Source organism: Zalophus californianus, chromosome 8 (genome assembly GCF_009762305.2).
Source record: "Zalophus californianus isolate mZalCal1 chromosome 8, mZalCal1.pri.v2, whole genome shotgun sequence".
Taxonomy (NCBI): Eukaryota; Metazoa; Chordata; class Mammalia; order Carnivora; family Otariidae; genus Zalophus; species Zalophus californianus.
This window is the reverse complement of record NC_045602.1, coordinates 81,246,612-81,269,944: the sequence shown is the minus strand read 5'-3', so window position 1 is coordinate 81,269,944 and position 23,333 is coordinate 81,246,612. Positions and strand designations below refer to the sequence as shown.

At 40.0% G+C, this 23,333-nt stretch overlaps 1 protein-coding gene across 50 annotated transcripts in view; it reads right to left on the bottom strand.

Moving 5' to 3' along the window:
* The window catches only part of MAP4K4 (mitogen-activated protein kinase kinase kinase kinase 4), a 188,050-nt gene that overhangs the window by 45,054 nt on the left and 119,663 nt on the right, over window positions 1–23,333 (bottom strand). For all 50 annotated transcript variants that reach the window (XM_027622421.2, XM_027622424.2, XM_027622430.2 and 47 more), the window contains exons 6-12: window positions 21,156–21,246; window positions 18,965–19,095; window positions 16,408–16,462; window positions 14,853–14,931; window positions 11,277–11,452; window positions 8,843–8,915; window positions 7,198–7,408 (exon numbers count right to left, since the gene is read on the bottom strand). In XM_027622421.2, the coding sequence (XP_027478222.1) occupies window positions 7,198–7,408; window positions 8,843–8,915; window positions 11,277–11,452; window positions 14,853–14,931; window positions 16,408–16,462; window positions 18,965–19,095; window positions 21,156–21,246 (816 nt within the window). The remainder of the gene's footprint in view (window positions 1–7,197; window positions 7,409–8,842; window positions 8,916–11,276; window positions 11,453–14,852; window positions 14,932–16,407; window positions 16,463–18,964; window positions 19,096–21,155; window positions 21,247–23,333) is intronic.

Sequence of the window (23,333 nt, the reverse complement as noted above, 5' to 3'; positions counted from 1 at the left end):
ACTCTGTTCCCTGCATTACTTCCTTCAAGGTCCTTCTTCCATTTGTCTTAGAATCTTTCATGTTAAAGATTTTTCTCAGTGCCCACAATCTTGGCTGCCAACTCACATGTAAGACAGTAAAAAGCTACCTATAAGGGCTGTGGAGAGTACTTGGTAATTATTAAGCTTTAGAGCAAGGTGATGGGAGGCAGTATAGTCATTTCATTGGGGCCTTGTGTCCCTTGGGCTAGTTGGAATCTCCACAGAGGAATCTCTGCAATATTCTAAGCATCCTCCCAATCTCCTGCCTGGGTTGAGCAGCAGGTGTAGGAAAAGAAGGTGGCATCTGTGATAAGTGTGGTTGCCAGCACTATGGGAGCTAAGGTGAGAGTGCTTCCAGTACCCCTCTCTCCACATACTCAGTTGTGCTGGAGTTCTCTATGTTCTGATGCTCTGCTGCTCATTTTTTCTAGGATGTCTGTATCTGCTCCAGCCGAAGACAAGGAACACAGCAGCCTGGCTGCCTGGGGTAGGAGAATCTAACTGTCCACAGAATCTAACTGTACACATGCTTTCCACCTCACCTGTTGCCTCTCATTTTTGACTCTCTTCCAGAATTTGCAGTACTAGCCTTCTTACAGTCTTCACTCTTCCATGCACTATCTCATTTCCATAACTTGGTTTCCTTCCTTGTTCTCGTTTGTCCTTGTTGTTTATACCATTTTTGTTTGTTCTGTCACTTTACCAGGATTTCTCAGTGGAAGTGAGATAAGCATCATGTTGTTTTTGTTCAACTGTTTTCCAAAGTCAATATAATTATTATGTAATTATTTAATTTAATCAACACAATTAAAATTATTAGAAGTTTAATTCAAAATGCACACCATAAAATAACAGTAAGCAAACATCTTACAAACAAGAACAGGCTACAATTGATGTTCTCAATTGTCAAATGAAAACCTCCAAAAGGCTTTTTCTTCTGTTCCCTATGAAAGTACCATACTCTTGGTTACAAGATCAACACACCAAAAAAGACCATAAACTCCCTGAGAGCAGGAATCATGTTTTGCTCATCTTTTTCACTCTGTCATAGGTATCATAATAAATACTTTTCTGAGTTGAATCTAACTCTCACACCGGACATGTGGCATCCAAGACAAAACTGCTGTCTTGGATGCCATTTAGCATTTAGAGTACTAAAAGACTAAAGAATCCATTCGTATCTCTATGTCCTAACAAGATCCAATCAAATCCTAAAGCCATCTTTTTGAAATCACTTGTTGAGTACATAAAGCCTTAAACAATAATGATTACATCTGGATAGTGCCTCAGACTTTTTACAACACGTTTCATGCCTCAGGATATTCTATAAGGTCCATTAAAGTACTTTAAGGTGTCTCTGGAACTCAAATTAGAGATCTCAAGCCCCAAAGTCCATTTAAGAATGGGCATAAACTTCAAGAACAAGTCCCTTCTTTCCAGAGATGCATCTAGGACTACAAATGACCAATTCATCCATTTGAGAAATATTAAGCACCATGATAAGTACACAAAGGTAAACTAGACAGTCCCTCTCCTTCAAGTCTCGTAAACCATACACTTTTAAAAAAATCCACAAGACAATAATATGGAAAGTGCTGAGTTTCCTAGGAATAGCCCACTAAGCAAGTTCTGGTTTGCAAACCAACTGGTTGACAAGACTGAGACTAAAGTAAAAAAACAACGCAATTACTGATTCCTCTTCCACATTATGCTTTAACATTTGAAACTGTAAACTGGACCCAGAGGAAGGTTTTAAACTATCAACCATAAAAACCACCTAACTCAGAACAGGCTTTCAATTTAAGGGAGGAAGGATGATTAAAACTAAAAGAAAGCCCTTAGTAAATATATCTTAATAGATGATTAATGTGAAAAGCTGTCCTCTTGCAATAGAACCTCAAAAGAAGGTAGCCAAAAATAAAACACACATGCCGTCAACCATCAACTAAGTAACATCAATTCATACTGGATTAACCTTATGCCTGTGATTTCAAATACCAAAACCGAGGAGACTCTAACAGACATGCCTTTTCAGGCTTTCCCCACTAGGAATGATTAACATGATATAATCCTGTGAAGCATGTGCAAACTGATGTCATCATTATTTTCTTAAATCACTCTTTGAAAACAAAATCAAACAAACTGAAAAACTGCATGATGCTGTAAAGTGATTTCCAAATCTTTCAAATTGTAAAGAGATTTCCTATTCCTTAAATTTTCCCAAGCATGCCTAAGTATGTACTTTTCCAGCTATGCTTTAATTAGGCTCCCTTTGTAGTTTGGTATTTAAAAGTAATGCTTTCATCTCACAATTCTAAAAACTTTTCTAAATAGGTCACAATGATTAATAGTGAGGTCCATTTAAACACACTCCACTGGACTTAGCAGAAACTGACTTTAATAAACCAGTCTGTTCTTCACATTCAGCTACCTCCAGGCACTTTCTGAGGTCATGTTACTTACTGCACAGATATACCACCAATCGTTGAGGTTTATTTGTACACATTCTGATGAAGCCTTAGGAGAAAAACTATTTGCTTCTCCCCAAAGACAATTCTTCCCCATCTTCAGGCAACAAGCAACATTTGCTGAACTAAGCTAACTCTTACAAAATTTAGCTGTAAATATAACCAAACACTAGACTAGGATGTCAAAAGAACACCTGAGAACTTATATGGAGTTCTGAAAGACAAGACAGCTACCCCCTGCAAAAAACCTGGAGCTGCCAACTTGACAGAAAGCAAGGCCTGGGCTGTAGGCGCACTTCCATGCCCCAATGCATGTATCACAGGTTGAACTGTAAAAAAAGGTAGCACTGTGCTAGTGTGTACTCTTGCTGTGAGATAGTCATGATCTGCCACACAAAGGCCTTTGTGTAGGCAAAGAGGTGTGAGGAAATGGTTCCTCTTTCTTTACAATACATGGAGACCCTATAGGGGTGAAGGAGTCCACCATGTCTTCCTTCCAAGATAAAGCCAACAAATACATTGGGCGGTTTATTCATTTTTTTCTTAGAAACTTTGTTTTCCTCGTGGTATAATTTAGCTTCAGTACAGATCTCATTTTTCTCTTACTTTCCTTTGCTTTTAATTTCTTCCACTTCCACCCACCTCTCTAAAATTTTAGTCATTTTGGAACTGGTAGAAATGCTAAAAATGAATATAACCATGTGTCCTCTTGGTGGAATAAAAAGCAAAGAAACTGCTGGGGCTGACACTAACACTGACTCCCGACTTGAGGCAACCAAAATCACCGAGTGACAACTGCAACCCCAGGGCTAAAACAGTCTATGGAGCACAGGCACCAGGGTCATCTTCCCAAAGGGTAAGACTGGGAAGAGATAGGGAATTGGGGTTTGTTTTTTTTTCTTTAAAGGAAAGGACAAATTCTAATCTTAAACGAAAAGTTTGATTTTTGACTCCTATATATACTAAAAAGATCATTTATACACCGTTAAAATAACCCAACCAGAAGGTGCTGTTGTTATGATGGCACCAAAGGCTTGCTCAAAACAAATCTTCCCTAAGAAATTGTCCTTTTTTGTAGTTTACTAAAGTAGCAAACAAACCACAGACAAGCATGTCTTGCTTTTACTAATAATTTGGTAAGTTTCCATGAGGTCAAAATGAAGAAGTATATAGACTAGTCAAGAAACTTAGTTAAATATGTAACATATCAAAATATGTTCAAAAACATATCCAAGTATACCAACTAACGTAGCAATCTTAACTTAGACCACTGATCTTTTGCTCTTAATATTTGTATTAAAAATAGACGAAGAATGAGAAAACATGCTAATCAAATATGTAGATGTTGTGGGAGTAGGGAGAAATAGTTAATAGATATCAAATCAAGACTCAATGGAACAAGAGCACAAACCATTAGGATAAGATGACAATACAATTAAATATTCTTCATTTGTGCCGCTCCCCTCCCAAAAGGGAAAGCATGGAATGGGAGAAAAAGCTGGCCTGTGAAAAATTTTTATGGAAAAAAAAAATGAGCTAGAGGCAACATTCTATTTGAGGCAGAGGTATGATGATGCATCTAAATATGAAAGGTAATACAGTCATATTAACATTTTTGATTCGGGGGTCATTACCACATGGGGTTCTGAATCTGGATGCAGTACTTCAGTAAGTGGAGAATACCGAGTGGGTCCTGATGAGAAAGCCTGGGGAGCAGACTCAACCACTTGAGGGGTTGTGAGGTCCAGGAAAGGACTGGACTGAAGCTGCCAGTGTGAACTTGGCTGCCTGAGCTCTCCCCTTTGCAGACTGGGACCAACCAAAAGCAACAAGGAAAATGGAAAACAGAAACAGAAACCTCATTTCCAGCAAAACTGAGAGACAGCCCGAAAATATCTGCAAAGACTTCTAAGACCTCCAGTTCACACAGGAGCTGAGAGGGAAGTGGAGGAAGATAAAGGAGAGGGATCCTAGCAGCAGCACATCTCAAGGAGCAAAGGAAGAGGGGAGTATACACACATACTGATTTCTTTTTTTAAAGATTTTATTTATTTATTTGTCAGAGAGAGAGAGAGCACAAGCAGGGTGAGCGGCGGGCAGAGGGAGAAGCAGGCTCTCTGCTGAGCAAGGAGCCCGATGTGGGGCTCGATCCCAGGACCCTGGAATCATGACCTGAGCCGAAGGCAGCCACTTAACCTACTGGGCCACCCAGGTGCCCCACACATACTGATTTCTTAAAGATGAAGGACCTATGAGGGACAAAAGCACTCACTTGCAAAGAGGGCTCAGGGATGGCAGGAGTCCTTAGCCCCAGTGAGCCTGATTTTTGTGGCAATTGCAAAGAAAGGAAAATCTGTACTCAGTTTTCCTGCAACCGACTTTCAGGCCATTTCTTTTTGTCAGTCACTGACAAATACTTGTTATCTTTCATTTTTAGGGGGTTTTCGTTTGTTTGATTGTTTGTTCTAAGTAGACTCTAACCCTGGCGTGGAGCCCAAGGTGGGGTTTGAACTCATGACGCTGAGATCAAGAGTTGAACACTTAATGGACCAAGCCACCCAGGCGCCCCTCTCCTTTCAGTTTTAATTGTCATTTATCTTATGACTTAGGCTCACCATCTCTATCTACTTTGTTAATAACAAAAGGAATCCCTATTCTCCAAACAGTTCTGATTGAAGCTTTAATGCCAATAAAGAGCTAAAAATGATTTATGGTTTAAATATTCCCAAATTACCTCCTGGGACCTAGAGTGTAGATAACACTCAATTACCCCAGGCTAGTAAAAAGAAGCTAGATCACCAAGAATCTAAATTAGTGGATTCTATTCATGCAAATGTTCCCTCTTTCATACCCAGCTCCATCTTTCCTGCTTAAGAGGTGCCAAGAGGTGACTCGGAGTTTGAGCTTTTACTGAGAAGCTGAAATTAAAGGGCTAATTGAAGCAAGTAAAGTCCAAAGTTCTCATTTAGCAGACATCCTTAATCCTCTAGTCTTTGTTTTAACTAATAAAACAAAATGGCTGTCCAATTTCAGTCTCTCTTCTCTAGCCAGTGCTGGCCTTCACTTTGCAATCCTCCTCCCTATAGATGCTGGATAATGGACATTTGTCTCACTACCACATGGCCTGAAAGCAATTTCCGTGGCATGTGTTACAAATGAGCTTGAGCTGAAGTTATAAACCATCAAACTAACCTGTATCACGTCCTTAGGCAAAGTACAGCCCAGAGTTTAAATGGACAGTGGAGAATACTGCATAAAGTACTAGAAATAGCCAGAGCCTCAACACTCAAGCATTCTCACATACGAAGTTCAAATGGTCAACATTCAACTTCAATAAACCCTGGGCCACTCTGGGTTCTGTTATGTTCAAAGAGCACTGAGAAGAGTCTTAAAAATACTACAAAAGAGTTTGCAAATAAACTGCAAAAAGGGTTACACAAACAGCAATGTTGTCCCTCCTACAGAGGAAGGTTACATCCTATGTTTTCTTCCATAAGCCCGGGCTGAATATTTCCAGTCTCCTTAGTTAGAAAGGCACTAGTTTTCTAAACTAGGAACAAAGTATAAAGTTTTCAGATTCACACTACAAAACACACAAAGATTCCCCCTAACCCCAAAATACTCTTAAATAACTTGGGTAATACACCATGTGTTGTTATTTACATTAAACTCCACTGTTTAATATCAATACAGGGCTTTCTTGTTGTTTTGGGTTCTTTTTCTGCTGTAAGAAATATGAATCAAGGTGTATGAATTAAGTAGAAACAGAAACTACTATGAATGAGAAATTTGGAGCTGTGAAATATATAATAAAAGGAAAAAAAAATCAAAAGGTTTTTTTTGAGCCCCAAGTGAAATAGAGAGAAATGACGTTTCTATGAATTATAAACGAAAATGCTGTGGGTAACCAGAGCAGCAATGTTAATAGTATTAATGAATTAAATGAGCAGGTAGTACAAAATGTATTTTCCCACTGCAGAATATAACTAATCCCACTACATTAACAACTAGATTACAGAAGAGCAGGTACATTATACCCAGTGTAATTCTTTTCTCATCCCTTACTCTTTTTCTTAAAGACTTTATTTTTAAGTCACCTCTATACCCAACATGGGGCTAGAACTCACAACTTGAGATTAAGAGTTGTAAGCTCCACTTGACTGAGCCAGTCAGGTGCCCCTTTCATCCCTACTCTTAAAATAGAGCTACAGTTGAGGCATTTATTAAAAAAAAACAAAAAAACAAAACTCCTAAATTTAAGGCATTCTTAGAAAAAATGTTTTCCTGTGAAAAAGTCTGAAGTTTCAGAAAAATATGTACACATGAACTTGGACCCAGAGGCCAAGAGAAGAAAAATCAGGTCAAGCCTGAGCTTGCCAACTTAAACCACAAACAGAAACAGCCTTTGCAGAACTGGTATGATGCTATCTCTGGGCCCCTGCTGTTCTGCATCTAAGCACAATATGCTGATGAGTAACTGTGGGGCAGGTCCTTAAGTTTTTACAAGCAAGGAAAACATTTCGAAGACCACAAGAAATGTGTAGGCCTGCCAGTCCAAAAGCGTAAGCTCTCCCTCCAAAGTTACCTGAACAGGTAAGCCAGGGGAAAGGTATTCTGTCAGGAGGCCACAGAAAACATCCATTTGAGTGTCTAGCTACCAATGTGAATAAAGAAAGAGAAAACCAAGTGGACGTTTCCCTTTTCCCACCTCTTCTAGCCGCCGCCTCTGTTCTTTCTGTTGCTCAATCCGTTTCTGTCTCTCTGCCAGCAGCTGTCTTTTATATTCTTCTTGCTCCCGGAGCTGTTGCTCCTGCAGTAACTGCTGTCTCCGAAGAGCCTCAGAACGTTCCTTGTTCTCCTGCTGCAGTCTCAAGAAATCCCGCCGAAGCGTCGACTCACCAGGCACGTTGACGATGGAGCTGGAGGAGGAGGAGCAGGGCTTTCAGGGGTGCGCACAGATCACTCTGCCCTCCAGGTGAGACCGGGGCCTCAGCCTGCTATTCTATTCATCCTCCTAATGAGTTCCTCCCTCTCTGAGGCTCAACTAATAAACCCATGGGAATAACTGTATCTACATTCAATAGTATTACATCTTTTATCCATTTCACAAATATCTTCAAACTCCATCCTGGATGTTTGCTTGATAAGACATCTCTACTCAGGATTCTCACATCAACTCAAACTCTGTACAAGGAAAGGTGGAAATCCCCTTCTTCCACTTGATGAGTAGAAGTGGAACCACCTTCCTCTTTGACCACCTTACTTCCCACCAAGTCCTACCACGTATGCCCTCCCACTGCCTGTTTCCAGAGTAAGCAGCTGAGCCCAAGTGGGTCTCAAGAATGAGCCGCGGCACAGATAAACAGCATCACCGCTAGCTGGTCTCCCTGCTGAGAGCCATGGCTCCATTTCCGATACCCAGAAAAACATGTCAAATCAATCTCCTGAAACTGCCTCTTTCCTTGTATCATGCTCCTACCCAAGACAATTACACTGCTCATGAATTTACTCCAAAATACTTAGTCTCAAATGGATTCAAATATTCTCCTATGCAATAAGAAAAACATATGGAGTTTTAACAGTACATTTTCTTATCTCTTCATCTGCTCTCTTCAAACTCCCCTTGCCTGGACATAGGTCTCCACAGGTCTTTCAAGATACCCTTCCAGGCTCTTTTTGTTCAATGAGTCAAGTTATGTGTAGCTGAAGGCATGAAGAACTGCCAGGCAAGACCATTATTAAAATTTTAAAAGCCCCTATTCTCTGAATAGTTAGTTACTCTAAGGTTCATACTACCAAATCTTCAACCTTCTGCTTCACGGTACCTTAGGAAGCCACAGACACCCAAAACATAGTCTGTAAGATGGATCAGGACAGAACGTACACAAGTAAAAGAACTGTATTGCTGATAACCACACTTGTGGGAAAAGCAAAACAAAACAAAACAAAAAACATTTTGGGAAAGACTGCAGTGCTTTTCAACGGAGGCCCGACTGGCCCCTGGGCAGGACGAGTCTTTGTGAGCAGGCCTCTTTTATACACTGCACAGCGTGTACCATTCACGCTTCCTAGAGCAGCAAGCGCCAGCAGCAGGCTCCCCGTCCCCAGAACCAAACACAGCCCCATACGCTGCCAGATGACAGAGGGAGGGGAACAATGCAATCTTGGGGAAGCACCACTGGATGCGAGGATCCTGAGGGGGGAAATGTTTACAGGAATCTTTCAAAAGATAAAGAAGAATGAAGATGTTAAGGCACTTTCAAGGTACTTGAAGATTTCTTGAAATCCTGGCATCAATATAAAACCATTTCTTCATAGGCAGGAAGCTGAACAGTGAGTAGCTTTATCATTACCTTGGCTCTCCTTCCTGTTCAGGCACTTCCTCCTCTTCTTCCTCACTCCCACTGTACTCATATTCGGTTTCATCTATAAAGAAAAGGGCAAGATAAATGGGACAGTTCACAAATCATAATACATGCATCTCCAAGAGCATTACAGCAAAAAATAAACAATATGTCCTTTATGAAACTAATAACGTGTACAGAGAACCTGGAAGGAGGAGGAGTATGACATCCAATTCCCAGAGTGAATGGCAGCATTCCCTAGGCTACCCTTACTCCGCATGGAAGAGTGGATTCTACTGCGTTCCAGACAGCTCCTATGGGATGCACTGGGGAGGGGGTCCAGGGCTGTGAGAGGGGCTCTCAAGCTCTTGACACATCAGAAAAGTGGCCCCAAAGCGTCAGGAAATTCGGAAAGTCCCACTGATGCCAAAATGCAAAAGAAAGAGATTTAACAGCCCAAACCAAGGCAACTAGGAGACATCATTTGGTTTTTGTTGGCACTCAGGGAACCACTTAGAGCCCAGAAGAAGGTCTGCAGGCCTGAACACAGGTGAAACACAGGAAGCACTCAGAGCTTAAAGACATGAAATCAAATGTTCCCACAAATTTACAAAGATGAAGCCGGGGAAAAACTGATGCAGAAACAATATGGCAAAAGGAGAGAAAAGTTGCTCTCCTCTCACCAGATAAAGCACAAGTTTCAACATGAGCAACCTGTTTTCACTTCAACAGGTTTTATGCCATTTTCCCCAAAGTAACAGCCCATCTTATTGGACCCTGTACCTAATGTCAGTACCCAACTTTGAGGGAGCATTGCACTCCAGAGAGCAATCAAAACTAAAAAGGTTGAAGAGATTTACAAAACAAATCTATTCACAAAACACATTTCCAACTTTTTTCAGAGATACACAGAAGTTGAAAATCAGTGTCCTGGTAAGAAAAACAAATCTGAGAACTTAAAATGGGGTTCCAGTCTATATCATATATAATTATACATAAATATTTCTACAAATTCATCAGTCTCTATATATGACATTAGTTCTTTTCATTGCTAGACAATCAAAACTATGTAATTTTAAAAAATATTAAAATAGCCTATCTTCCAAAGGAAATTCCAACCTAAATAATCTTTGGACTCCTTTAAATAGTACACTCTGTTATGTTTAAAATTTTGTACTATAAGCTATTCCTTATTGACAAGGGGATGAGGGTATTTGAAAGGTAAATGAATGCCAAGGGGGAAAAAAGGCCACTGTGACTTGAAAACTAAAAAATGAAGATAAAGTGCTCCACTGTTCCCACCCGCAAATGTGCACGAGACTCCAGGCTGAGTAGCTGGTAAATGCCTGGCACACAGCAAATGTTCCAGGACTGTGAGCTATTATTAAGAAAATACATACTGGGAAAAGGATCCAATGTACAAATAACCTTTTCCCAAGAACAAGCTTTGTTTTCAAACTTTAGTTCACTCGTTGTAACTGCATGGCTTAACGTACAAAGCTTAATTACGTTTACAACTGAATTTATCAGAGGGCGAAAAAGTTGTGAGCATCACTGATGATTTAGCTCTGAAGACTGAAATGAACATGTAAAAAGCTAGAACAGACCTCCAAAGAGGACTGTGAACAACTCTTTTATCGCCTTGAACTTGCACTTTTTAGTTTTTTCTTTGACCTTGAAGTTTGAATGTCAAGAAAAATTCATTATCAAGATGCCAGGTATTCAAATGTCTTTCTGTAAAGTTATGGTAAGAATTCATAAATTCATAATTCTTTGATCACTGTGAGCTCGAGGCCTTAGAGGAAGGGCTGTGAAAACGGTGACGAAGCCTGACTGCACTTTGCTGGACAGAGGTAAACAGAGGGCACTCCAGGCAGGTGGACACAGAACATGTAAAGATATAAAACCAAGATACTGGGAACAGAAAGGAATGTTAAATAATTGGCATAAGGGCATGTTCATGTTGTGCCGTAATGACAGAAAAGTAGTCAGGTGACCATGCCACCTGCACAGAGTACAGCAATGAGAAACCCAGAGGGTTCTTGAGCAGGAGAGAAACGGGTGAACATACCGATGCAGAAGTTTACAGGTGATGCTCAATAAACCTTGAGTGATGTATTCAGAACACAAACACCCATAATGAAGTAAAAAGAGCAGCACAAAGACATGCTCCTGTGGGGGAACGAGAGAAACTCCCCTCCGTGTTGACCAGCCACAGCGCTTTCTATCTGGTGTCCGCCTGGTGACACAACACGCAGCTCCAGTCAGCTCAACCTGAGCCAGGCTGGACCTGAGGCTCATGACCGACCTGCAGAGCAGAGACAAGCTACTCCAGCACTGGCCAAGGGAGCACACACTCCTGGGTGGAAAAGGAGTAACCTATTCTAGTGGCAAAAACCTAAAATATTATTTTTTCAAGATGAAAATAAAAACAGGTCAATACCTTTCTCTCCTCTCTTCTTTCTGGTCCGGTCTATATGGTCCTTAAGCTGGATTCTAACTTGCCTTTCATTTGGCTGATCCCTTATAAAAGGATGTTTCAAAAGCTGCTCTGTGGAGGGTCGCTGCATGTAATTCTTCACCAGGCACCCTTCTATAAAACTAAAAAATTTCTTTGACCTGTAAGAGGAAGTAAAAAAGATCATCAAATTTCCACTGCAAAGAGCAAGACTCCATAATATGAGTGAATTATTAGTCTGAAAACACACAAGAGCTTCAGATTTCACTGTGAACATTCTGCAAATGCACAGGAAAGTATTAGAACTCAGGACCATGGTGGATAAGAAGCATCACTTAAGCATGGTTTAAGAGTTATGCCACATCATCGACAACAAATCACCAACAGAGAGCTTTGAAGGAAGTCAGATTTAAACAAACTGGGTTTAAATGTAATGTTGCTTATTCATCATTGAATCACAGAGGTGGAGAAAGCAAGGGGGTAAAGGAAGGCTTTTGTGAAAACGAAGGCAGACAGAGGACAGCAGATGTCCGGAACCTGGAAGACAAGGATGGACACAGAGATAAGGAGTCGGTACGTGACCAAATGCTGGGGCTCTTAAACCTGTTAATAAGACATTTCTATCAGTTTCCAACTGATTTATCTATCAATTCTCTATGCTTAATGTACAGAGGTGGAAATATGTAATAGTTCTGAGGAGGGCAAGGATTCTGTCACCTACATTTACCCTACCAGCTACTACTATTTTTGCCTGTTTCCCCATGCCTGGCTCATGATGACCCCCATCCCTGGTCTTGGCCGAGACACTCACCCATCCTATCTTTTGAGACTCAGGTAAGGCGTCGTCTCTTTAGGTAGGGCTTTTCTGGCAACAGTCTACCCCTACATCCCCAAAGTTAGGAGCCTTTCCTCTAGGTTGTCTGCATTTAATAGACTGTACATGTCATGTTTATGTTTCTGTCTCCTCTGCTGAGGTAGAAGTCAGGAATTGGTTCTGATTTTTCAATGTCGGCAATGCCCAAAACTGAGCATGGGCAGACCACAAGAAGTATGTAATAAATTTTTGTTGAATGAATGAGTTGTTCAGTCTTTTAAAAATGTGATGTAGAAAATTAGTTCAGTTCTTTCCAATTACTTCACTGCTTTTAAGAATCATGTCTACTGTCTTATATTTCCATTCAAGCTTACCATTTTTTTTCAATTCAACAAATATTTATATATCAACAATTTACATTTGTTTATGCTAGGCTCTGTAAGAAATACACATAGGAAATAAAGTGGAGGAAATCTATGTACAAACAACAGCAGATGTGTTATCAAACTGCCAGAGGAAGAAAGAAAAGAACTACTGCTACAGGAGGTTAGACATCAAAAAAAGTAGGATAGTTGATATTCTAGAGATGGGAGAGAGAAGCCACCATTCCAGAATGAAAGGAACAACATGAACAAAAGTAGAAAAGTACTAGAGAGTAATGAATCATTTTCTGATGCTAGTATGTATAGTGGAAAAGAACAGAAAAATAGGTCAGGGTCAGCTCAGAGAAGAGCTCTCAAAGTCATTCAGCGAAGTTGTGACTTTATCCTGTGGTTAATGAGAATGTTGTAGTGGACCTTGTTTTTAACACAGAGATTCCTCAACTCCAGTGCCCACAAAGACCACTTGAGGAGTTTAACAAAAATACAAATACCTGGGTCATTCCTCGGACCTAACAAACCAGAAACACAAAGGCTGAAACCCTAAATTAAAAGATTCCAAAGGGGTTCTTACCTACCAAGTCTAAAAATTAACATTTGAGAATCAATGATCTACAATATCTTCTTTAAAATCAATTGTCAAGTTCTGCTGGAAGAGAGTTCGCTGATCACTTCTCCAAAACCAGTAGTACATTGGTGGACAGGAAGACAGCAATCAGAAAGGAGGAAGAACATTATGTGTGCAATCATCTCATCCTTTCAGAATACTTGGGTAAAATGAGAGCAATGATGTAAATGGATGAAAATGCATCTAATCAAGTTTAAAGAAAGTTTCATGTAAAAACACAGAAAGAATCTGTCATCTACATCTGTCTCTTTACACCACTGTATTATACACAGAGTGGTTAATCCCAAACTGCAAGTAACGGACAGCATAATCAGAGTGGGGCCAGCTGACAAGACTTGTGAATTACGAGGTACCCTGAAGACAGAGCATAAACTCCATTTTTAAAAAAATAGCATTATTTTGTTTAGCTGGCCAGCCCCACAGCTTACTCCTTGGTGATGCCCACTATATACATTTGGTTTCCCTAGGGCTGGCCACCATAGATGTCCAGAGTTATCAAGTTTCAATACAAGAGACCAAGTGGGGCTAAAATCTTGGCAACCATACTGCCTTAGAGAACTCTCTAAAACCTGGTAAGTGGAACTAGATAAGCTCAGTTATCTGGAGTTGAATGTGGTTAAAGACAGTATAAAAAGAATGAGAAAAATCCTGCCAGCAAACAAAAGGTGGGGAGAGACAGTCAGGAACAGGGAGAAGTGTGAAAGAAGCAAGAGTAAAAATACATGTGTGCGTATAATGCCCACAGATGGGAAAAGAGAACTACAGGACATCAGAAGATGAGCAACCAAGAAGAAAAGCAGACAGCAAGAGCTAAAAGACCAAATCCAGAAGAGAAAAAGGCTTGAAATTGAGATATTTTGCATATTTCACAATTAGAGTCGAAAACCCAAGAAGAGACAACACTCACTGGAAACCCAGTGAGAATAGTTACAGAAGGGGAAAAAACCACCATGGTAGTAGGTGTGAGCACTAATAAGACCGATGTGCCCAGGAAAACAGGAACAGAAGGTGAGAGGGCCCACCTGCACGAGGAGCCTGAGTGGACACAGAAGTGAGAGGAAAGCACTCAAAAAAAGTTCAAGAGGAAATAAGTAAGCAAAATTCTCAGGTGAAAACAATGCACTACCCTTTCCCTCAACACTTTTACAACTAAACCAAATCAACACTTTCCCACACCACCACAATTCTTAAAGTTTTCGCCAGGGAAGGTCACCATCATTGCCCGTCACTGATAAGTGACTTTTCTGGAGCAAATACATGAGGGCCGCAGCAAGAAAGGTGGCAGCCCAAAGACAGGACCATTCTTTTCATTTCTGGAATGAAAAAAGATGCACCTAATTTCAATGTTTTACAACAATTAGAGTAAATGCCTCCATTAACATTCCAATCCCATTTCACCTGAGGAGTTTCAAACTCAGTACAGCTTTGCTTTTGAATGTGAAAATGCTTAGAAATGTATTTTACTTAAAAGAGGGCTTAAATATTAAAATGAAACTTTTTTCTTTAACCATGTTACAGTGTTTCCTATGGTCACTTGTTACTATTTTGTAATTAAAAGAATTTATTAAGAAAAAAACATTTTAAAAAAGATACTTTTTAACTGGTGTTTCAGGGCACTGGCTCTTATGTTCTTTGGGAACTGGAATGACTAAAATTTTGTATTGGAGTGAAACTGAAAAGGAACAGTTTTTTGTAAAAAGGAAAAGAGCAACAACAACAACAAAGCATACACAGCTTACCATTTTTTTGACTTCAGCCTGGGAGGAGGGTTTCTGGGAATGAGAAACAGTGCTCTCATTGGATGCATGTCACAGAGAGCTGGGGAGAGGAGACGGTGACGTCAGTATGGCACTTTTTACTCATTTTTTATTTCTAGGGCTCACTCAAAATATCTAATGTGCTGTCCCATCACCTGACAGACAATCTTTATGTCAAGCGGTCTAGACATTCAGATATGAACCCTAGGGCATAACCTGAATTCCCCATTTAAACACAGCAAAATATAAGGAGGTCAAGAGCAACAAGAAGAATATACAATTTCAAACTGACACTGGAAAGTTTTCATAAATCAAAGGTAAATACAGATTTACAGTCTTAAGGGAGTGAACAGCTTAAGTTTCTAAATCATCTATAAGATCGCAATGAAAATAATTTTATTGTCATAGGGTCGTGGTGAGGATTTAAATCAGACACTGCTTGTAAAGGCATTCATACAGTGCTAAACACAGTAAGTGGCTGTGAAGCCCTGCAGAAATGTTAACTGTTCATTCGCGGTAGTGCTAGGAAGGAGCAAAGATGAGAGAATAAAACAGACTATTTGATTCTGTGCAAGTACCGTTTGTACTTCTACAATACAATAATACAATAAAGCTATGTCAGGTGCACGCATTAATGTGTCACAATAGGTAATGTGCATTTTTGTGTGTCTATTTACCTTCATGGGAATCTTACAAGGCAGCTGGGAAATGGGGGCCAAAGAAGACAATCTATTCCCACTGTGAAAGAAAACTGAAACAAAGGATCTGGCAATACGCCCCTGTCTCAATTCCTCAGATGGAAACATGAGGAAACACATGGTGGTCAAGACTGACATCTATTTCTTGTACTGCAAACTAAATTTCAGCCGTTGGAAATTTTTTTCATTCATTCAACAAATATTTATTCAGCAGCAACTAGGCAGCAGATACATTCTTTGTATACCCCCCCTTTTTTAAGGGGACCAGCAGATAATGCTGTTTTATCTCTATACTCTGCAATTCTACCCCTGTCTCTGCTCAAAAATCAATTTTATGAAGTTGGTGTTCAGTTAATCCAAAGGAGAAGCAAATTTCACAAGTAACAAAACAAAACAAAAAAACAAACAAACAAAAAAACCCCACAAAACACCCAGACCTTATTCTACAGATAAAAAGTTATGCCTCTATTGGTAAAGTCAACAGAAGTATTACTAAAATTTCATGTGTCAAGACCAGTTTCATGTGTTAGGATTTAGTTTCATTGAAGTTTAAATTGTAAAATGAAAATTACTGCCTATTATTCTGATGTCAGCGTAATCAGGTCACACATCCGAATACAACTTAAAAAAAGATAAAATGTAACCTACAGACTTCAGGGATCTTCAAAAGGAACAGTGGATGCCAATTTTACATCTAAAACTTCACCGTATTTATGCTTCCTTCATCTGAATGTCCCACCAGGAATGGCTTTACCCATGAAGCCGTTCTGTTTGAAGCCTTGAGACTAGGTTTAAGTCACATATAACAACTGGGCTAAAAAGGAAAGAACGTTACTTACGGGGAGCACCTTCTGCCATCTCAATGGCTGTAATGCCACAAGACCAAAGGTCACTCTGCAAAAATAAAACAGTATGTTACAGGTACCGGATTAGATATGAAACTACTAACTTACCACAGCTGGCTACTCACACAAATGATATAAAGGCATTTTTGAAAAGAAGTTTGCCATGAAATTAAAAGCAAACACATATGTAAGAATACCTTCCAAATGAATGAATGAATGAATGAAAAAATAAAGGTAAAACTGGTTTGCTAATTAGAACCACTCGCATCTACGACTGAACTAGAGGTGGCCCACAGAAAAGCTTCTTCCTAACTGCCACTGCGTGCTCTGCTGCTCAGTATATTTCTTTACATTCACTAACCTAGACCCCTGGCCCAGATTTATGTTCAATTTTATGTTTTATGTTACTATCTCAAATTTAATTAAGATGTTAAAATTTTAAAGGCTAACCTGAAACTAACACAACACTGTATGTTAATTATACTTGAAATAAAAAAAAATTTTTTTTAAAGAAAGCACTTTTATAAAAGGTCCAACAGCTGAATTAATAAAATCTACTGTAGTTCACTAATTTGAATCACAGTGCTGATGAGCCTCTCCACTCTCCCATCAAACTTTAATAAGGGGTGAGCAATAAGCTGTCTTTCTGTGCATGGAATCTCTCCTTCTGAGTCCCCTGTAATATTAATTTTAAAATTTGAATTTTAACTTCACTCCCCACTCAAATACAAGTTCCATGAGGGCAGGCACTTTTGTCTGTTTTATTCACCTTAATATCCCCAGAATTGTGACTGGCATGTGGTAGGCACTCAACAAACATTGGCTGATTTCTTAAAATCCAAGGAAGATTTTTTTAAAAGTAGACAATGGGTAGTTATTATCATTAGTATTCTCTTGTTTATATACTATTCTAATGAAAGAATTACTTAAAGTTGCTCAGCTTAAGCATTTTCTAAATAACCTATAATTATGTTACACAATTCAAACACGTTTGATTATAAGAAGAAGGATAGGCCCACAAATTTCTCCTTTATTTTTATGAGGTTTTCTCTACTATACAGCGCAAAGGAGGGATTTCACCCAACTTGACCCAGTGACGAATCTTAGCAGCATCAGTGGTGGGACATGCCACTTGGTGTGATGTAACACAAACCATACCCATCTCCTGGGGCAATCTTGCTTTAGTTCTTTCTTGATACTAATTGAATTTTTCCAGTTTATAAGAAACAAGGTAAATGCCTTACAAAGATTGTAAAATTAAAATTCAAAAATGGTAAGACAAATCTGGATGGTGGAATACTGCCTCTTTAAGAAGTCAGTGTCATGAAAAAAAGGGGAGGGGGTTGGTTAGCCTTGATTAAAAGATACTCTGTAGCCAAACAGTCAAATACAACCACTTGTTTGGATAAGTCAGATACTAACCAGTTGGGACTAATTATAGAGGCCATATTAAGGAGTTATTTTTCTTTTCTTTTTTTTTTTTAAGATTATTTATTTATTTGAGAGAGAGAGAGAGAGAGCACGAGCAGGGGAAGGGGCAGAGGGAGAGGGACAAGCAGACATCCTACTGAGCAGGGAGCTCGATGCAGGGCTCGGCTCGATCCCAGGACTCTGGAGATCATGACCTGAGCCGAAGTCAGATGCTTAACCAACTGAGCCATCCAGGTGCCCCAAGAAATTATTTTTCATTTCATTTACTTAAGCATGATAATATTTTGGGTATGCTAGAAGATGTTTTCAAATTTTGGAGATAACAAAATGACATATTCAAGAGTAAAAAGCCATACAGTCTATATAATCTATTTTAAAATACTCCAGCATATGAAAAAATAAAATAAAAATTCCACCATACCATAAACTTAAAATAAGTTTCATTAACTGTGTATTTATAATAAATACTAAAATAGACTGGAGAGTGTAAAGATATGAACTCAAGTTTGAATAACATTAACAGGTACATAAACACTCTGACTCATTTAATTATGGCAAAACAATTTTTTAAAAAAAATAATTTTTGCAAACATATTCAACCCTAATCTGATGATCAAATATGGGTTTTACAGTGGGATCAAAAAAGTGCATTATTGATATAAGTCCCTAGAGGTCACTCTAATAATTTAAATATATTTGTGTACCAAATCAAGCTGTAAAGCTCTTTAACAATACTCTAAAATTTCACATAGATGAAGCTACTGCTATATATTCCAACAATATTTTTAAAAGTATAATAAATATCTGGTTATAATATATTCTTCAAGTTTAAAAGGACAGCAAACAGGGCAGAGTATTTAACTTACTCATGACAAAAAGCTCTATGCACAAGACAGTGACTCACACTGCTGTGAAAGCAGTATATTACTTAGTAAGGAGAACAAAGGTGACAGGGAACGAACGACAAGACAGCATCTCAGTAATGCCCTGGAAAATCTGCACCTGCAACAAGGTTCGCAAGCCTTCCTCACTGAACCAGCAGGGCTGTGCTATCTATAAGCAGAGTGCCCATCCCTCAGGAACACGAGGGGCCCGGTGAAGGCCCGGAGCACAGGCTTACTCTGTAATCATAGGTGGCATCTGGGTTCTCGTCGCAGGCGATGACCTCAGGAGCCATCCAGTAGGGCGTACCTATGAAGGTATTTCTCCTCCCAACCGTCCGGTCGAGCTGAGCACTCACACCGAAATCGACTGTGGGAGGAAGAGAAAGGAGTAGAACATAATTAACAAACAAGCCACAAGACGAAGAAATGTGAGGAGGAGGTGTCTTTAGTGTAAACTCAAAGAGTAATACTTCATGGACATGCAAACTCCTTAAGGTCACCAGCATCGATAAGGAGCACCATCTCCAGGGCAAAGCTGCCAAAATGACAAAATCCTCTCCCAGCCTGCTGGCTCCTGGGCGGCCTGGACCCAGCTACTTCCCTGAGCTTCCATGACAGTGACCACTAGTGGGACTTTTGGATGAATTAGGATGTTCAGTGCTTGCAGGAAACATGCCTGCTACAAACAAGATCAAGTCATAGAAAGCTCCAAGTTCGGGAGAACTGACTAACACCCACGTGACTTTGCTTAAGCAGCACTTAACCACAGAAAGAGAAAAAACCCACAAAGGTTTTCGGGAAAGTACATGGTAATGAATTCAATAAAGAGAATCAGGCTAAATCACAAATACACTAAGAAACACTCCTCAAAGTACCCGGGACTTCTGATTTTTCAGAGTGACCCCTACATCCCACTCCGCTGAACGATGACGGTGGTCTAGAGGAAAGTTCAGGTTGGGAGGCAGAGCTGGCAGGAAGACCAGGGTCTCTAACAGAATGTTTGCGGCATCATTATGCACACTGCCGTTACCGCTAGGAGGACTGCAGGATGGTGGACGAGCTCCTGCAGAAGCGCCTTGGGAGGGCTGAAATCACTCACAGGGGTTGGGTTATAGATTCAACTTCTGCAGGCAGAACATTCTCAGGAAACCAACTGGCCAGGAGTTGGGCTCACATGTCCTGACACAGAGACACCTGGGCCAGGCAATACATGCCATTTGCAGCAACTCAGACAGCAGTCACAAGTGATCACCAAGTGATTACAGAAGGACCATCACAGTCCTAGCACCCGGGGGCCAGCACAGGGAACATACACAGCTTACTGAGTCACTGGGAATGAGAACAATTCAAGTGCCTCTTAGCTTAGCTTTGAGGGGATTTCCCCAATAGGCACACTATTCCTCCACAGATGGCCAATAAATGAAGGTACTGTGCAAGAAGGCAATAATGAAGATTTTATTTTTAAGGTGTAACTACTGTGCCTAAGATTTTTGAAAGATGGACTAGATTCTCATAAGCATAAACAATTTTTTTGTGTGATGCCTTAGTGGAAGAAAACTTAATGGTAATTGTTAAAAATTTGACAGAACCATATATAAAAGTGGACTGAAAAAAGTTCAAATCCAGGTAAAGGAAACAAGAAATATAGAAGAACCATTATAAAATCATCTCCAGGAAGATACTCTGGACTCCATCTATCCATGCATAAATTTACTGAGCACCTACTACATTTAAGGCACTGTGCTAGGTGCCAGGTAAGAATGCTCTCGTAAATAAAACACCCTAGTTCTAACACTTCCAGAACTTAAATTCTAGTAAATAGATCAGAAATATATGTAAACAAATAGCTGTATAATTGTAAATTGTGATCAGGATGAGTGAGGAAATAAGCCGTAGATCAAAAAGTAAGGGAATACAGATCAGAGTGTTAGGGAAGGCCTCTGAAGATGAGGAAAAAAATTGCAACCTCAAAGCTGTTCCCAATGGGGAACAGTATGTGCAAAGACCCTGTGAGACATTCCAAGGAAGTCAAAAAATGGGTGCACTGGACAAGGAGAGAGGTGAGGATGGTCACAAAATGGGGCTGGAAAGCAGCAGGGGCCATGGCTTTTTATGGGCCATGGTAAGAAACGCAGATTTTATTCCAGGTGAAATAGGAAGCCATTAACGGTCTTTAAAGAAGAAAGTGCCGTGATCTGATTTAAACATTAGTCTGTCTACTATATGGAGAGCAGAGCGGGGGGGAGAAGCATGGAGGGGGGGAGGCTGGAGACAGACAAAGCAATAAGCCCACTTCCCACTTCCTGAATAGAACAGAAGGAGAAAATGTGGGTAATAGAGCTTTTAGCTAAATGCCAACGAGGTAGGGAGTGCTGCTGGTTTGCACCAGGGGCAAGTATTAGGTCATGTGGCACATGCGTCACATACCAAGTTTCACCTCTGCATTCTCAGTCAGCAATACATTCTGGCCCTTGATGTCCCGGTGAATCACATGATGGATGTGAAGATGTGCCAGGCCCTGAAGAGGAGAGACAGGTCTGAATTTTAGTTCTTTGTTGCTGCAAATAAAGAGCCTGGAACACACTTTTTATAACAAAGTACACATGCAGGCCACAAGTTTTATGAACCATATTTAGAGCATACTACAATTCAGTCTTAGTGCATTTCCAGGAAGACATCACCAATAGTACCACACAAACAGAAAGAAGTACCCACCTCCCAGTTCCAACGGGTTAGGTCCCCCGTGTGAGCAATATGACCAGTTTCTAGCTGCTCCTTGAAGACATACTCTAGATTACCATCTGCAGTTTCTCTGCTGTAATTTGTGCTATTTGTGTATAGGGTGGTTCCTTTCCCACGCTACACGTCCATCTTTCAGTGGGTGACCCCGTGGGTATATTTGAACTAGACCCATCCCAGGGGAAAAAACAAAGAGCCAGAGTGGGGTTTCAAGTCTGGCTCTTGAACACGGCCTCGTTTTCCCACCGCATAGTGACAAATTGCTAACTGCTGACCAATCCTACCTCCACCCCAAGTGGAAAACAATTCTGCCATCGAAAGAGCTTTATGCTCAAATAAAATATCTTTCTTTCCCAAGGAAATAAACCCTACCGGGCATACAGCACTTTCTGATGACCTTGTATCAGGAACGAAGCTCAAGAGCATGTCTCTTATAAGAGGTGCTGGAAGAACAAAACCACATTTTGCATCCAACTATGAACTGAGAGACAACTCCTGTATTTGTTCCGTCTTTAGCTAGAGAAGCCAAATCTACAGCCTGCCTCCTTAACATACAAACAAGCTATCTATTCTGAAATGTCTCAATTCAAAAAGGCTAGATCAGAAGCAAGGGTTTATTTAATTTTCCTGTTTGATTTTTTGTGTGAGGTTCTATCGTTATCATTACTGTGCAGGATATGCATTAAATGTAACAGCTGCTCTAGAACACTGATTTTTCTAACACGGGGGGTTTCTAAACAATAATTTACTAGTCTGCTTATAAAGCAGAATAGAGCGTACTTGATGGCTCTGTTTATTTTTCCACCACACAGGATGTGCAGTGTTATACCACAAAGCACTAACTAGGGGAAAAAGCACTAAAAATATATGGTATGTTAGTGTTATAGCTAGGAAGAAAGTCTCTCCTTTCAGCATGGCATAACTCTGAGCAGCAAAGAAGCAACAAAAAAAAAGTAGCTTCCCTAATTCTTTCATAATTTCTACTTCTACTACCTTCAGTTCATTTTACATTCTCTAACCTTCCCAAACCCCCTTCTTATACTTTCACAGGATTATCTTAGCAACAAACTTAAGTATCCACATCTTCTCAAACAATGTGGCCTGCGTGCACTCTTGTTTCTTATTGAGCAATAAATGTTAAGAAACATCTACTTCCTGGTCCTACTGCTGAAGGACTGCTGTGTCTCTAGGTGAAACCACTCAAGGTGTGTCTAATACCTTGTAGGCAATGTGAACTTGAGTTATGATTATTCTAAATGAGTACATCTTTCCCTATATGAAGAGAGAATGTATGTTCAACTACTGTTGTATGTTCAACTATTCCCATGCCAAAATTAAGCCACAATTATGTCTCCTTAGCAGAGATAGTCCAGATAAAAATACACACTAAATACCATCCTAGAGCAAATGCATCAATGTTTCAAAGCTAGAAAACATTTTTCCTGTAACTCTATCTCATTCATGGACATCAAACAAAGGAACAGTCAAAGGCTGTCCTTCAGTATTGGTTATGAAACACTGTTAAGTACCCATACTCAGTATGAATATCGGTTTCTACTAAAACGAATCAATGGCTGTGTAGACTATAAACGTGGAAGTGGGCTGGGATGAATGCACTGACTTTGTTGGTAAACCTCTGGTCTCAAGGATTTCAGTGGGTGAGACCAAGAGAGCTTTCCTGCTTATGTCTGAGCCTACAAGCTCATGACTCCCAACCTTCTGAGGATCCTAACATAGTAATGGCATGTGAATCTAACACCTACTAAAGGATGAGAACAAGTTTTGCCACTGCAGAAAAGAGTTAACCCAGAATGTCTTTGAGAACCAGGTTATCTACTTGGGCTGGCCTTTCCATTCCAACAGCTC